Here is a 16,011-nt window from a genome sequence, read left to right as displayed (position 1 = left end):
CTTCTGTGGTGCACACTCTCACCTGTGCAGACTAAGTTCCTAAGTTCGGCAGAGTCCCGGAACTAAGATGGCGCTCCTTGCTCCTGAGGCAGAGGGCTCCCGTGACCTTGTTTTTGATCCACAATTTTCCTTGGCAGAGACAACTCTAAAGGGTTCCATTTAGCCTTTCCAACCATAATATCCCCAATTTAGGGTTATTTATGCCAACTCGGGGACTCAATGTGAAAATTCTGTCAACTTCTAAGAATATATATCTCAGATATACATTCTCAGACTGGAGAAATAACTTCAGAATGATTTGGGGGACCCACTGGACCTACTATGAATCAGACTTTGGCCAAAACTCAATTAATCACTTGACCTTCATAAGCCCCTACTTTAACAGGAAGGCCACAATGTTTCTTGAGTTCTCCCAGAATCAGCATCAATTCAAAACCACTATTCAATAGACCCTGGAAAATGATTGTTTCCTTTCCCCCAGTATAAGTTACCCTAACAAAGGCCATAGGTCCCTCTGAGGAAGAACTGGAGAAAGGGTAACAGTAAAACTCGTAGGAGTTTTACCAAGGGGAAACTAGATATTCATTCCTTCACTCAAGGCATTCTGGATCTGCATGCTGGCTCAAGTCTAGGAAGTTGATTAATGGGTTGAGATTCCCTTTTGCCACCATCCAGTGTAGCCTTTCATTTGAAAGACCAAACAGAAATCCAGTAGGCTTTTTGTCTATTCCATGCCTGGAAACACCCACGATTGGTTAGCTGGTACAAAGGTCTTTATGAGTCAGGCACCATAAAATTCACTTTGCCTGTGCAGGCTGTTATGGATTGCCATTATCGACATTGCTTTGCCTGCACTGCCCATTAGGATAAAAACAATCACCTTGCCTGTGGAGATTCATTGCTACCACCTGCTACTTTGGGGTTCAACTAACCCCATTGCATTTCATTCATCCAACTGAGAAGCCGTGTCTCCAACCCTAAGGTACAGCACAAGGAAAGAGGCGGCAACAAAGTTCTTCAGATGTGTTAATGCTCCCTCATCATTTTGTGTCTTCCAGGGTTAATGCTGGTCATGTCTCCTGGACCTTCCCATTGGAGAGGATTAGGTTTTACACAGTATAATCATTCTAGCATGGCAATTTTTCTGAGTCTTAAAATTCCTTCATCACCAGGGCAGTGGTGGCACATGCCTTTAATCCCAGCACTCGGGAGGCAGGCGGATCTCTGAGTTCAAGACCAGCCTGGTCTACAGAGTGAGTTCCAGGACAGCCAGGGCTACACAGAGAAATCCTGTCTCGAAAAACAAAAAACAAAAAACAAACAAACAACCCAACAAACATTCCTTCATCAACACTAATCCAAGGGATATCAGGCATCTCCAACCCCTTTTCAGTAGACCATCTTCTGACAACTGCTTTGGCCAACTGTTCAACAAACATTTAAACCATTCAAACAATTCAAATAAACCATTGATACCATCTTAAACTCTGCGAGCTTATTATTGTATTAAATATAATATATTAAACCTAGAACCTCCACTCAATGAGCTGTATCAAAAAACTTACCCTGATCCAGTTTTATGTTTCTTCCACCCTTAAAATCCCACACATATCCCCTTCCCAGACTTCTGCTTGAATGAATTAGCAAACTCATTAAGTTCTTTCATACCTCCTCATGGACTATACCTTTTATCTCTCCTCTAGGAGCCTGCTTTGTCTTAAGAATGGTTATATGTCCAGAGGCAATTGTTGGTGGGCCTTGAGGGACATCTGTATTGTATTGTCTTGCCTAATCTCTTTCAGAGGTCATTGATGGGAAGGATTAACTTCCTCAGTCAAAAGAAAGAGAGAGAGAGAGAGAGAGAGAGAGAGAGAGAGAGAGAGAGAGAGAGAGAGGGCAAATGGTCTTAATTAGGGCTATCATTGCTCTGATGAAATAACATGACCAAAAGCAGTATGGGTGGAAAGGATTTATCTCACTTACAGTTGCATGTCATAATAAAAAGCAGTGAGGGCAGGAACCTGAAGCAGGAACTGATGCAGAGGCCATGGAGGAGTGCTGCTTATTGGTTTGTTCCCCATGGTTTGCTCAGCCTGCTTTCTAATTGAACCCAGCCCGGTGGTGACCCTATGTACAAGTTACAAATCCCATTCTTTACCAACGAATGCCCTTACTTTAATTGCTGACACCCTCTAAGCCTGGGACTTGAATTTTGACTGCAATTTATCCAATCTTAGGATGATGGGGGCTTTGTTTTGATCTTCCTTGAGCTCTGTGGCTGCGGGAGAGAAGATTCTCTTCTAGGGCACACTTTTAAAACTTTTGAGTGTTGACAAGCATCTGGAATGGATCAGTTTTTTGTCACTGAGGTCATTGTTGTCCTTTACTATGTTCTGAGATTCTCAAGGTTGGTTAGCTTTATCACAGAACACATTTTTTCCTTGTCATTTTTATCCACAGATGCTAGGAGCAACCAACCAGCAGTACCTTGTTTTTTCAAAATTGCTACAAGTTTTATATACACAATCACCAAATCCATTGCCTCAGTATAATCAGATGCATTTGTATCCTTAAGTTTGTAAGTAGTTTACAACAGGCGTTTTTAATGCTTTTTTTTTTTTTTTTGAACTTCTAGACGAGACCTCTGTAACTCCAGCAACTAAAGAGACACACTTTAATTAACTGTAGGCACTGGCAAATTGGAAAGCCTATTCCAAATACAAAATTCATTCTTAAACTTCTATTGCTCTAGAACCACTTCTGGTGGCAATGTCTATACTAATCAGTGTCCTCTAAGGGAAAAGAACTTACAAAGTGAATCTAAGAAAAAAAAAGTCTCTCACAGTTATCCCCAGCCACTTGAGTTTCAGTTAATTCCACATTAACAGAACAAGTCAATTTGACAACCAAGAGAGAATAGCCAACCCACAGCCTATTCTGATCACATTTCATTTTGTGCCCAAGGAAACCAAGACCCAAATACTTTAGGTGACTTCCTTCAAGGTACACAGAGGTTTAACTCCAAACACATTCCCACATACTGTAGCTGGTACTCATGCTCAGTATCATCTGAAGTAGACTCTTCTTTCTTGCTTTTCAGAACTCTGTGTGTGTACTGTGTGTTGTGTGTTATGTGTGTAGGTGTACACACAATGCACAACACACACACCATACACACTATATATGTGTTCTAGACCCCAGCACCTTGCACATATCAGATAAGATCTCTACCACCGAGCACCAGCTTTTTACCTTCCATCATCGTAATCACTATTCCTGAAGAAGCTCCACCCCCAGAAGATAGTTACTCAGACATAAAAAATCTTTTGTCTTTGTGCCAACTATATATTCATAAGAGTAAAACTAATCAGATACAGTAGGAAGGTCTCAAAGCAATTAAAATTGGTCTTTAGGCAGTTTGTTCATAGGGACCCATCTGGCCATTTTGGTTTCCCTATGATAGTTTAAAAAGAACAGAAAACATTGAATACATTACTATTTTCACTAAGTAAATGTGGGGCATTGGGCTATACACAGACAGTCTGGTCTCCAGTCGAGTTGAGGTCTGAACCCCAGTAAAACCTGGTGGTGGTGCTAATTCACTTACATGGGACAGAAGGCGTTCCCTCATGTCTCCTGGACCCCTGGCTCCTGTCAAAGTTACCTCCCCCATAGTCCCCATAGGAGAAGCTAATGACTTTCAGTCACGTAGACAATGCCCCAAGCTTCTGACCTTCGGGCTAGACTCCTCCCAGTTATTTAGCAGCAACAAGATAACAGCCCACTATAAGAGGGGCTGCTTGGCCCCACCTCGATTTCTCTCTCTCCTCATCCTCTCCTTGCTCTCTTAAGCTTTTACTTTCTTTACTCTCCCTTTTACTCTCTCTCTCTCTCTCTCTCTCTCTCTCTCTCTCTTACTCTCTAAGCTTTTACCTCTCTCTCTTTAAGCTTTCTTACTCTCTAGCCTTTCTTCTCTCTCTCCTTTCCCCCCTTCTCTCCTCTTGGCCATGGCCAGTCTCTCTCTCTTTTACCTTCTTTCTTTCTCCCCTCCTTTCTACAAATAAAGCTCTAAAACTATAGACTGTCTCTGATCATAAAGGACCAGACTAAAGACTCTTGCCTGTGTGGGAACCTTCTCCCCCTGCCCTCTCTTCCTGTATCTCCAGAGCCTGGTGCTGCTCTGGGGCCCCTATTCTGTTCTCATCTCCTCTGCTGTATCCAGCGTGGGATGCCGGAGACTGAGAACATGGTATGGGGGGCTGCCCCCTGTTCACCCCCTGGATGAGTGGGGTCAGTGGCTTCTCACAGCCAGATGCCCACCCGGGGCCGAGTGGAAAGCGTCCAGCAGTCCTCCCACGTCTACCTGTCCAGAGCACAGGAACTCTGGCCAGACGCAGGCTCTCTCCCTCCCCACTTTTCCCCCACACCCTCAGCCCCACAAGTAAACTTTTTTTAATTTTATTTTATTCTTTTCTTTTCCTTTTTTGGAGACAGGGTTTCTCTGTGTAGCCTTGGATGACCTGGAACTCACTCTGTAGACTAATCTGGCTTCGAACTCGTAAACTCTTAAATATTCAATTCTATGCATTACATTTTCCTAAAAATGTTTGATTTCCTATTCATTTTTTGTCACATGGTTTCCTATAAAACTCCTCCAAGGGACGTTGTGGGATGAGTGATAATTTTTTAACTGTGGGAAGAAATTTCACTAATTTCTGCTAACCATAAAGCAACCATGTTTCTTCACACATTTTTTTGTTTTAAGACAATATGTTAAAAAGAAATGTATTTTAGCCTTAAAGAGCTCATTTAAAATTGGCAAAATATGACCTAAAATTTGCCCTTATGAGAACCAGAACACAGAGAGGCTTTGGAATACTCCACCCTAAATGGGATGTCTCTATCAAACTCTTCCTCTCCAAGCTCAGAGAAGATGGAGGATGAGAAAGAGGAAGTGGCAAGAATGTGAGAGCCAGAGAGGATGGGGTACATCAGAGAATCAACATGAGTAAAGCTCAAAGAACTCACAGAAATGGGATCAGCAAGCACAGAGCCTGCATGAGTCTGCACCTGGCCCTCCACACACCCCTTCCCCAGGCCTTGAGGTGGCTAACCTCCAACCCCCAATTCTTTTACAACTTGGCTGGAGTCAGTGCCTGGCCTTGCTGCATTTGCAATTTCCTACTGAAGCTTTGAGGAGATGACCACCTGCTGAGCTTGCTTTGCAACTCAATCCAGCTAAAACAAAGGGTGGGTCTGTGTGTGTGTGTGTGTGTGTGTGTGTGTGTGTGTGTGTGTGTTGCCTATATAAATGCAGAGCTGAAAATTAAACTTTGAGCCTTGATCAGAAAACTTTGTCTTGGCTTCATCCTTCTCTCGCCTGCCTATCCTTTTTCATTTCCAGCCTCCCTTTCAGGTAGACCCAGTTCATCCATGGCTGTTAGACAGCTACATATTATGGCTTCCAGTTTAGTGTTTTTAATGGGATTTCTTAGTGAGCAAATGAATGGGTCTCTGATTCCTTTGCCTTCTCTTGGGCTCTTTTCCTTCTGTTAATTTGTCTTGTCTAACTTTGAAGTGACAGATTTTGTTTCATCTTATTATAGTTTATTCTTACCTCGTAGAAGCCTGTTGTTTTCTAATGAGAGACAAAAGGATAGTGGATTCAGATAGGAAGGGAAGTGAGGAAGAAACTGGGAGGAGTAGAAAGAAGGAAGACAGCAATGTGGTTATGTTATGTGAGAAAATAATCTATTTTTTTTAAATAAAAGGTGAAAAGTCCTTTAAAAAAATAAAGCAAAACCAGAACATTATTCTTTTGTTAATACCCCATCTTCCAAGGGTGGCCACATAGGAGGGTGACACTGAAGACACTTGTTCTATTTTATAGTCATGTGGAGTGTGATGGTGGATGTCAGAGGTGAAAAAACAAACCCTTGGCCCAGCACAATGAACAGGAAGCCAGTGATGCTCACGTGAGGCGGGAGTCCTTGAAGGTGTCCAAGTAGGCGGGGTAACTCCACTCCACTTTGCTTCCCTTACATCGTAGCTCTAGCGTTTGCCCCGCCAGGAGACTCACTGTGGCAGCAGGCCTCTGGAAGCGACCGTTGCCCATCGCTTGCATCATGATGGACTGGCTCTTTGCGGTTGAGTCAGTGGAGTCTCTGTCCTTTACCTTAGGAATCTTGGGTTTGGCCTTTTTGTTGGTTGGTTTGATCCTGTTTTCTCCTTGCTCCTTTGGACGCTTGTTCTTAGGAGAATGCTGGCCAGCAACTGCAAAGATGTGAGAATAAAACACTGAGCAACATTTCCTGAGTGTAAGGAACCCACAACAGGTGGCTTCAATGCTCTCTGGCCTATGCCCAAATCCTTTTCAGCCATACTCACAAGTGACAAAGCAGTCACCATTCTTTAGTTTAGACAATAACTTAAAAGAAACATATTTTAAGGATATTATTCAAAATATAAATTTGCCCTTATAACACCAGAATATTTTTTTCTTTTGTTCATATTCCATCTCACAAAGGTGGTCACTTAGGAGGGCTGCACTGAAGACACTCGGAATCTGTTTTAGATCTCACCAAACACCTTTCCTGGTGCTCAGTTTAAGGTGACTCTTTAAATGCAAAGATGTCCATCTCTAAGGACAAGAGACACAAGTAGCATTAGAAATGCATTCAGGTGACTTAAAACCTCTCTCAAAATGGAAATGTAGAGTGGGCTCCATATTTATCATAGAATCCAAAGTTTATAGGGTTGGGGATATAGCACGGATGGTACAGTGCTTGTCTAGTATGCAACTGAGCCTTTGGTTCAATCCCTAGTACTGTGTAAGACAGGATGTTGTGGTACATGTCTGTATACTGAACACTCAGAATATAGAGGCAGGAGAATCAGAAATTTAAAGTTCTCAGCTATACAGTGACCTCAAGGTTGACTTGGGCTACATGCAACCCTGCCTTTTAAAAAGGTATATCAAACATATGCCAGCTTAAAGCTTCACAAGCAAGCTATTGAAACTCAATTGTAAGACTGGCAAGATGGCTCAGGTGGTAGAATGCCTGTAAAGGAACCATGAGGACATGAGTTCAATACCCAACAACTGCATAAAGCTGGTGTGTAACCCTAGTGCTGAGGTAGAGAAAGAGGATGGGGAGGGTTCATGGAGAATAGTGGATTCCTAGAGCTCACTGGCCATCTATGCTAGCCAATAGGCTCAATTTGGGTTTGATGAGGGAGAAACTGTCTTAAAAATTAAGGAGGAAGGTAATATGGAAAGAAACCCAACTTTGATCTCTGGTCTCTGCACACACATACACTACCACGATCACTACTACCATGAGAAACAAACAAACAAACAAACAAACAAACAAACAAACAAAAAAATCAACCAAGACTCTCAACTGTAGCGATGGCTTAAAGTTTAGCTAATGAAGTATTTTTGGAGGCATGTTTTCATCAACCTTGTTGAGAGTTGCCAGTAAACAGTGATAATGCAGAGCTGGTCTGATTTAAGTTGGCGATTTGTCTTCTGTATTAGGCATCCATTACTGCTTTCACTCAGGCAAAGTTGTTCCTACTCTCCAGACCTTCTGGAGGCCACTGGGCTCCAGAAATCTCAACCAAGTCCCTTTCAGCTGTGCTATTGTGTCCACCATGGAAACGTGAAAAGGTGGCTAATACAGCTAGGCTTTGGATGAACTATCTATGCCTATGACAAAGAGTATCATTTGATGGGCATAGAATTACAGAAGTGCTCAGACTTATAGAGTCCTCAGAAGTCCTTTAGGTAAAGTCCTCATGGTATAGATGAAAACAAAGCATGCTTTAAAAGGCTTTAAATATGCTATACAAAATCACTTGGTTGATCAGTAGCAAAACACTAGACTGACTCAAGTCTCCCTAACCCATTCCAGCATAGCATGATCATTTCATCGCGTGGAGATTAACATGTTGTATGTATTTTAAATAAGGGATTATAAACCATGGTTAGTAGAGGGACTCACAGAATATTTGTATCAAATGGGGAAATGTGATGTCAGGAGAAAATCTTTGTCAAAGCATAACCTTATATGATTCCCTGTATGCTGCTCCTTGAGTTTTGCGACAGGAGCCATTTAGCCTCCACTCTCAGATCATCCTTGTTCAGTCCTTGGAACTAATTTGCTGTTTGAGCTCTTAGCTCAGTATTCACCCCCAATCCTACCAACCTCATTTTGGCCTGTATACCTTGTTCTCTGTGACAGCATTCTTTTCTGTGGCTTCAGAGTTCTTCATAATTAGATTCCTAGACCCAACTCTCCACTTATTTTTCTTCCTTCTTCTATTCAATTCCACTAAGCACATGAAATGCTAACTTTCCCAAGGAATAGAGTTGTGCCCTTGGGCTCTATCCTCCAAGGCAGAGTTCCCAATACCTGCTGTTTGCCCAGCCCTGCCAAACCTGCACATTTGCTTTATCTATTCCTGATTATAATGATGATCTAGACATAGTGGCTCTCATGTGCAGGCTCTTTTTCATAGTTCATCTTGGTTGTCTCTCCAGCATGATGCCAGTAGGATTTAGAGTTAGCTAGGAGACACAGCTCTTGGTGTGTGTGTGAGAGTGTTTCCAGAGAGGCTCATCTGAGGTTGGAAGACCTTCCCAAGTTGCATCCTGAATTCACAAAAGAGAAATCAAGATTCCTGAACCCAAGATGAAACATACCAACCGTCTTTTCTCTGCTTCTTGACTAAAGGTGTATGGCCAACTGCTTTATGGTCCTCCCACTATGCCTTCCTGCCATGATGAACTATATTACTTCAAACCACAACCCCACACAAACTCTTTCCCTAAGTTTCTTTTGTGTGTTGTTACTTTGTTACTGTGTTATAGTAGTGAGAAGCATGAGTAACACATTACCTAACCTCCTAGAAGGAGAATCATTGTAGCCATTGGGACCAGATCAGATGGGCAGAAATCCACTAATTCAACATCACTGTGTGTGAGGGACAAGCCTCAGCTTTGTATTGTGTCAGAAGTCCTATTCCCTTCTGCCAAAGATAGAAAATAAAAGCCTACTATACTGATGTCCAAATATTCTGTGCCCCATAAGTATTTTAGTCATATCATGTCTATGAGACTAGCTAACCTTTTGGTTGATGCTCTGAATTTGGTGTTTCTACTCTAAGTGACATCATAACAGAACTTTCTGTATATCCTGTGGAATTTATCCAACCAGTGTTCTCTGTTTAACTTCAGAGTTATCACATCCTGTGTGGTGACACAGCTTGACAACAGAAGTTTACTTTGATAATTACCATCCAAACATTTGCTATTCTACATGGAAAATAACTCCATCTTTTGACCAATAGACTCCAGTAGCTCTAACTGCCCTACCAGTAACAACTTTCACAGGTCTGTTCTGAGCTGCCTCCCACCACCCATCTCAGTATTGAAACTTCCTGGGTTCTCTGTCAGGGTCTAGTCCAGTGAGTCTCCTGGACACCCCATCCATGCCTTTTCCTGAAACCCACCTGTCCATAACCAGTGCATCACTTCTTCCTGCAATGAAGAGAAGCACTAATCTTTGGCTAGGACCCTTCCTTCCTTCCTTCCTTCCTTCCTTCCTTCCTTCCTTCCTTCCTTCCTTCCTTCCTTCCTTTCTTTCTTTCTTTCTTTCTTTCTTTCTTTCTTTCNCTTTCTTTCTTTCTTTCTTTCTTTCTTTCTTTCTTTCTTTCTTTCTTTCTTTCTTTCTTTCTTTTTCCAAGACAGGGTTTCTCTGTATAGCCCTGGCTGTCATGGAACTCACTTTGTAGACCAGGCTGACCTCAAACTCAGAAATCTGCCTGCCTCTGCCTCCCGATTGCTGGAGGACCATTTCTTTCTATCCCCTAACCTACAGGATCCCCAAGCCATATCCAACCTTTCCACCCAGCTAGATTACCCTACACTCTAGGCTTGGAACAGGAAGCACATCCTGTACACCATGATTGTCTCCTCTGTCCACCTGAGTTCATTCCATCCGACCCAATTCCAATCTCTAGACCCATCCCACCCACACATCCAACTTGCTCTGTTGATAACAGACTTAGAACAAAAGAAGATCACATACCCCCAGATTTCATTGTAAAAATACCTATAGTATGAAGAATCAAACCACTATCTTTTACCCCAAACTTACTGGTGCTGTATACATGTTTGTCAAACCTAGACAAACTCTAGGACACAGACTTTTAAAAGAACAATCATAAACTTAACATAAGGAGCTTAAAGAAGACACAGACACACACAGACACACAGACACACAGACACACAGACACACAGACACACACACACACACACACACACAGAGAGAGAGAGAGAGAGAGAGAGAGAGAGAGAGAGAGAGAGAGAGAGAGAGAGCTGAAAGAAAGCTGAAATAAGGATGGAATTGGAAACCCCAGTATCTTAATCATAAACTCAAAGGAAAACCTTACATGTACAGTGGATCAAGCAGAACTTATAATATCAGGTTTTGAAGATAAAGTAGAAGGTCTAGATCAAATAAGCAAGGAATATGATAATTCGGGAAAACCCCCAGAAACAACAAACAAACAAAGAATCCACAGAGTAAGGAACACACAGAAAATGTGGACACTATTCAAACTGCATTTACATTATAGGTGTAGATAAGGGAGAAGAATCCTAAGTCAATGGCACAGACCAGATTTTCAAGACCACAGAAAACTTCACCAGACTTAGGAATGATGCCCATACAAATACAAGAAGCCCAAAGAACAACGAATAGACAAGATCAGGGGGAAAAAAATCCCATGGCATATCCCAGTTAAAACTTTAAGTCTAAAAGTACACAAAGGAAGTGTACTGAAAGCTATGAGAGTAAAATGACAAAGGAAGTGTACTGAAAGCTATGAGAGTAAAACCACAAGTCACATATAAAGAAAAGCCCATCAGAATAACAGCTGATTTTTCAGTGGAAACTTTCAAAGCTAGAAGAGCCTGAAGCAGTGCATTCCAATTCCTAAAAGGCTATGATAGCCCAGCTAGAGTAATATACCCAGCAAAACTATCTGCCACAATCCAAGGAAAAAGAAAATTTTCCACAGCATAAATGGCCTAAAAATTTAGTACCTCACAGGCCAAACCTAAATAAAATACAGGAAGCATCATTTCAGATTGAAGAGAGGAATGAACACAGCAGGGAGTCTCTGGGTATAAAAACCACATAGTCATAATTATTAAAACACACAATACCACACAAACAACAATTACCCAAACTCAACAACTCGATAACACCAACATTTCAGTGATAACTTTAAATCATACTGGCCTTGATTCTTGAATTAAAAGACACCAGCTGACTGAATGGATCTAGAAACAAAATCCATTTATATGCTGACTTCAAGAAAGCATCTTGTTTTTAAAGATAGGAGCCATGTTAAGCAAAAGATTGAACAAAAGCATTCTAACCAAGCGGGAGCAGGAAAAAAAAAAGCCTACTAGGTGAAAAGTCCAGAGCCATATAGTTTCACAGCAGAATTCTACCAGATAGTCAAAGATCTACAGCCAATCCTTCTTTATTAAAAAAAAAAAAAAATTACACACAGCTGGTGGTGGCACATACCTTTAATCCCAGCACTTGGGAGGGAGAGGCAGGTAGATCTCTGTGAGTTTGAGGCCAGCCTGGTCTACAGAGTTACTTCCAGGACAGCCAGAGTTACACAAAGAAACCCTGTATTGAAAAACAAAACAAAACAAAAAAGAAAGAAAACAAAGAAAGAAGCAAAGCAAAAGGAGCACCCCCCAAACTCCTTCTACAAAGCCAGCATCTTTCCAGTACTCAAACTAGGTACAACAGGAAAAGAAAATCACAGCCAATATCTCTGATAAACATATACTCAAAATATTTAATAAAATATTTGCAAACATATACAGACATCTACCGAAAAGATGATCCATCACGACCAAGTTGGCTTTATCCCAGATATTCAGGGATGCTTCAGCATGCATAAGTCAATAAATGTAATTAGCCATATAAGTGGGCTTAAAGACATAAACCATCTGCTCATGGCAATAGATGCTGAAAAAACTTGACAACATCCAATATGCCTTCATGACAAAAGTTGTAGGGCTAGAGGGAACATACCTCAACACAATAAAAGCTAAATATGAGAAGCCCACAGGCAACATAACCCTAAATAAAGAAAAGCTTGAGGCAGTCACACTGAAGTCAGAAATAAGGCAGAGATGTCCACCATCCTGTAATCATTTTCCATGTCATTCTGTAAATACTAGCTGGGGCAATAAGGCAAGAGAAGGAAATTCAAGGGCTACGACTAGGGAAGAATTCAAACTATCCTTATTTGTAGAAGATAGGACAGTAGACATCAGAGACCACAAAAATTCTACCAGAAAATGTCTAGAAATAATAAATAAATTCAGAACCTTGGTAGGGTACAGAATCAACTTGCACAAATCAAGAGCTTTTTTACCCATCAACAACAAACATATAGAGGAGACACACTCCCATTCATGGTAGCCTCAAAGGAAAAGAAAGCATCTAGGAATGAACCAAACATGGGATTGAAGAACTTCCACAATGAAAACTCTAGGCTTGTGAACAAAAAGAAACAGAAAGACACTAGAAAGTGGAAAGCCATCCCATGTTCATGGGAATTAGCATTGTGAAAAGGACCATTTTACCCAAGGCTATTTACATAAAGCAATCACCATCAAAAATTCCCATCTCGCTCTTCCCAGAAAGAGAAAAAGATGTCCTAAACTGCAAATGGAACCACCAATGAGCCCAGGTAGCTGTAAAGATCCAGAACAGAAAGAACTGTCCTAGAGGGATTGCAATTCCAGATCTTAAGATATGTCACCAAGCCGTAGCAACTTAAGCAGTGTTTCTGCCACAAAACAGAAGAAGGAAACACAATCCAATACCCAAGCACAAGTACACACAACCTCAGCCACTTCATGTCTGACAAATGCCAAAAAACATTGCTGGAAAGAGAAAGCATCTGCAGCAGATGGTGCTGAGAAAACTCTATGCCTATGTATTAGACACGGGTCCATCACCTTGTGCAAACACTAACTCTAAATGGATCCAGTGTCTAAATGTAGAACCTGAAACACTGAACCCATTAGAAGAAAATAGGCAATTTGGGTGTAGGTAAAGACTTTCTGGGAAAAAAAAAAAAAAGAGGTCATCAATTTGAAAGAGCCAAGAGGAGTATATGCGAGGTTTGGGAGTGAGAGAAAGAGAAGGGAGAAATGTAATTATCTTATAATCTCAAAGACAGAAAGGGATATGACTTCTGATGAACTATGTAAATATTCCAAAAGCCTTATAAGTGTAAGAATTGATATTTCAAGTAACTAGAGTGGAATTCATCACCATTGGATTATAGAAGTTGTTGTAGAAGACATTGTATAGAAAAATGCATGGTAAATACTTCGGACTATGGCATATTATTGACCTCAGGTTCCTCTTAGTAACTCACCAGCCCTGGGAAGTCATTCATGTGTGTCTTAGCTTTCTTATATACGTGTAGTGTGACAAGAATGGTAACAGCCATTTATGGGCTTAAAGATAGTCGTTTTTATTCCATCTGTAACAAGTGCTTTCCCTGCATGTATGTTAGTGTATGTGCATGTATGTAAGTGCACTGCATACATCCCTGGTGGCTGTGCAGGCTAGAAGTGAGGATCATGCCCCCTGGAATTGGAGAAATAGAAGGCTGTTAGTCACCATGTGGGTGTTGAGAACAGAACCCAGGTCTTCCGCAAGAGCAGCAAGTGCTCTTAACTACTGAGCCATCTCTCCAGCCCTCAGCTCATGAATTTTTGTGGTGATTGAGTTGTATTTTACAAGCTGAGAGCAGTGTCTGGACCCCCATTAAGTGCCCACCAAGCGCTCCTTATTTTATACCTATATCTCATGTACTCCGTATGAACTGCTGATAGAGGCAAAGCGGACTATTTTTTTTTTTTAATTAATTTCCAGGTGCCATGTAGCTCACTGCAGATCATCAAGAAGACAGGGAAACAGCTCGATCCGATCCGGATCCTGCGCCTCCAGATCTAGGGCTCTCTCTGCTCCACACCATTGTCCCTCCTTTCACTTAGAGATTAGCATAGTGGATGGTTAAAAACCTTTAATCCTGTAGAGGCAGTGATGCCCCAGGGAAAGGGGGATGCCTGGGTGAGGTGTGTGTGTGGGGGTGGGGGAACACTCAGTGACAAAGGGGTGGGAGTGAAGAACTCTGGGAAGGGGGGCGGGGGGAAACATTTGGAATGTAAATAAATAAAATAATTAATTAAAAAAATACCTTTATTGTCTTCACCTTGATCCCGGGCACTGGACTGTTTTGTGTCTTCTAGTTCCTAAGGACAACCCTAGAGTTTCCTCAGGAGTTTTTCCTTTTCTTTTCAAGCCTGTTTTGAGCTCCAGGGTCTTTGCCACACCCGTTCTGAGGCTCTACCAAATTTGTGTGTCGAAAGTACCCCCTCCCTCCCTCCCTCCCTCTCTCCCTCCCTCCCTCCCTTTCCTTGCCTCAAAATTCCTGGTTGGAATATTCTGTTTCTGACTCAGCCCTGTGACACTTGGAAGACTAGCAGGCATCTTCAATTTAATGGCCCCAAAGTGAACTCTGAAAGCTACTCAGACCTGCTCCTTCCCAGGAGTCCTCTCTCCTACAGGCAGGAAGCCCCTCCACCTGGTTGCTCAAGACAGACAACCCAGTCTCGCCTTTCTTTTTCTCCTAGGCAGCAGCAAACCCCTTTGTTTTCATGTTTACAGTACATCCTGAAGGCACCCGCCCTCCATCTATTGCCACCAGACCTGGCCAACTTGCTTTCTTCTAGATTACTAATGTCTCCCCAAGTAGGCAGTTGGCTTCCACTCGGGGCTCTTCCCTACTCAAAACCGTTCATTGATCTTCACTTAACTTGAAGGAAAGCATTGTTCTCTCATGCTCTAAGTGGACCTGCCCTCCCCTGGGTCACATTTTAGGGTACCCAAGCCTCCCTAGGTACTGGATAAAGCTCTTGGGCAGCCTTAGCTCTTCCTTGTGACACCTGTAGATGTCGCCTCTGTATCTCAGGTGGGCAGGCTTCTAACTATCCAGGAAACACCCCCTAATCCACTCTCATATCCCATCCTGAGCTGTTTATGAACAAACTTCCATTGCTTTAAGCCACCTTATTCCTAGTGTAGATTGAGTATTCCTAATCTGGGGAAACGACAACAACAAAAGCTTTCAAATTCAAAACATCTGGAATTCTCCACAAGTAAAAAATGCCATAGCCAACTGCGAGTGCACAAAAATATTGTCTAAAATCACCTTCGGATTATATATGTATAGCAGATACACACAACATACATGAAGTCTAAGCTTCATGCTTAGACTCCAGTCCTACATCCAAGAAACTTGGTTATGCTTATGCAAACATGCCAAAAATCTGAGAAAAAAAAATGCTGGCCTGACCCACATCTGTTCCCAAGAATTTTTGAGAGCGATTGTCAGCTTGTCCTTGGTCACAGCAGCTCTAGGAAGCTGACATGCTTTGGTTAGTGAGATCTATGATGCTTGTCAGTTTCTAAAAAACGATGTCTTCACACTCGTTTGTTCTCTGTCCCCTCCATTTGATCATGAAGACCAGGAAGAAAGGACCTTACAGCCTTGACCACAGAAAACGACCCTCTCTCTGGATTTTCCTCATCCTTCTGACAACCATCTCTCTTTCTCTCTCTTGCTCTCAGACTAACCTCTTGAATGGCACTAAGTATGGAAGACAGGTTTATCTGTTAAACATACCGGCCAAGACACTACATGCTCTGAAACATCCAATAATCACACTTGTAAGCAAGATGTATTTTGTGAATACTTATTTATGTATGCATAGGTTTCTGGTCTACTGTCTGTTTCCAAGGAGTAAGCCAACACAAGAAAGTGATACATTCTTGCTGGATAGTCATGGTCACTGTATCATTTTCCTTATCTTCTGTCAGACCTGGTTTCCCC

General features: G+C 41.9%; 1 protein-coding gene across 1 annotated transcript in view; it reads right to left on the bottom strand.

The window, feature by feature from the left end:
* Positions 1–16,011, bottom strand: part of Pdgfrl (platelet derived growth factor receptor like) — a 60,135-nt gene that overhangs the window by 41,217 nt on the left and 2,907 nt on the right. The window contains exon 2 of the mRNA XM_021170924.2: positions 5,976–6,273. Coding sequence (XP_021026583.1) covers positions 5,976–6,273 — 298 coding nt within the window. The remainder of the gene's footprint in view (positions 1–5,975; positions 6,274–16,011) is intronic.

The sequence above is a fragment of the Mus caroli genome, chromosome 8, assembly GCF_900094665.2.
Source record: "Mus caroli chromosome 8, CAROLI_EIJ_v1.1, whole genome shotgun sequence".
In the NCBI taxonomy this organism is placed as follows: Eukaryota; Metazoa; Chordata; class Mammalia; order Rodentia; family Muridae; genus Mus; species Mus caroli.
Note: the sequence above shows the minus strand (reverse complement) of the source record. Positions and strands in the feature narration are given on the sequence as shown.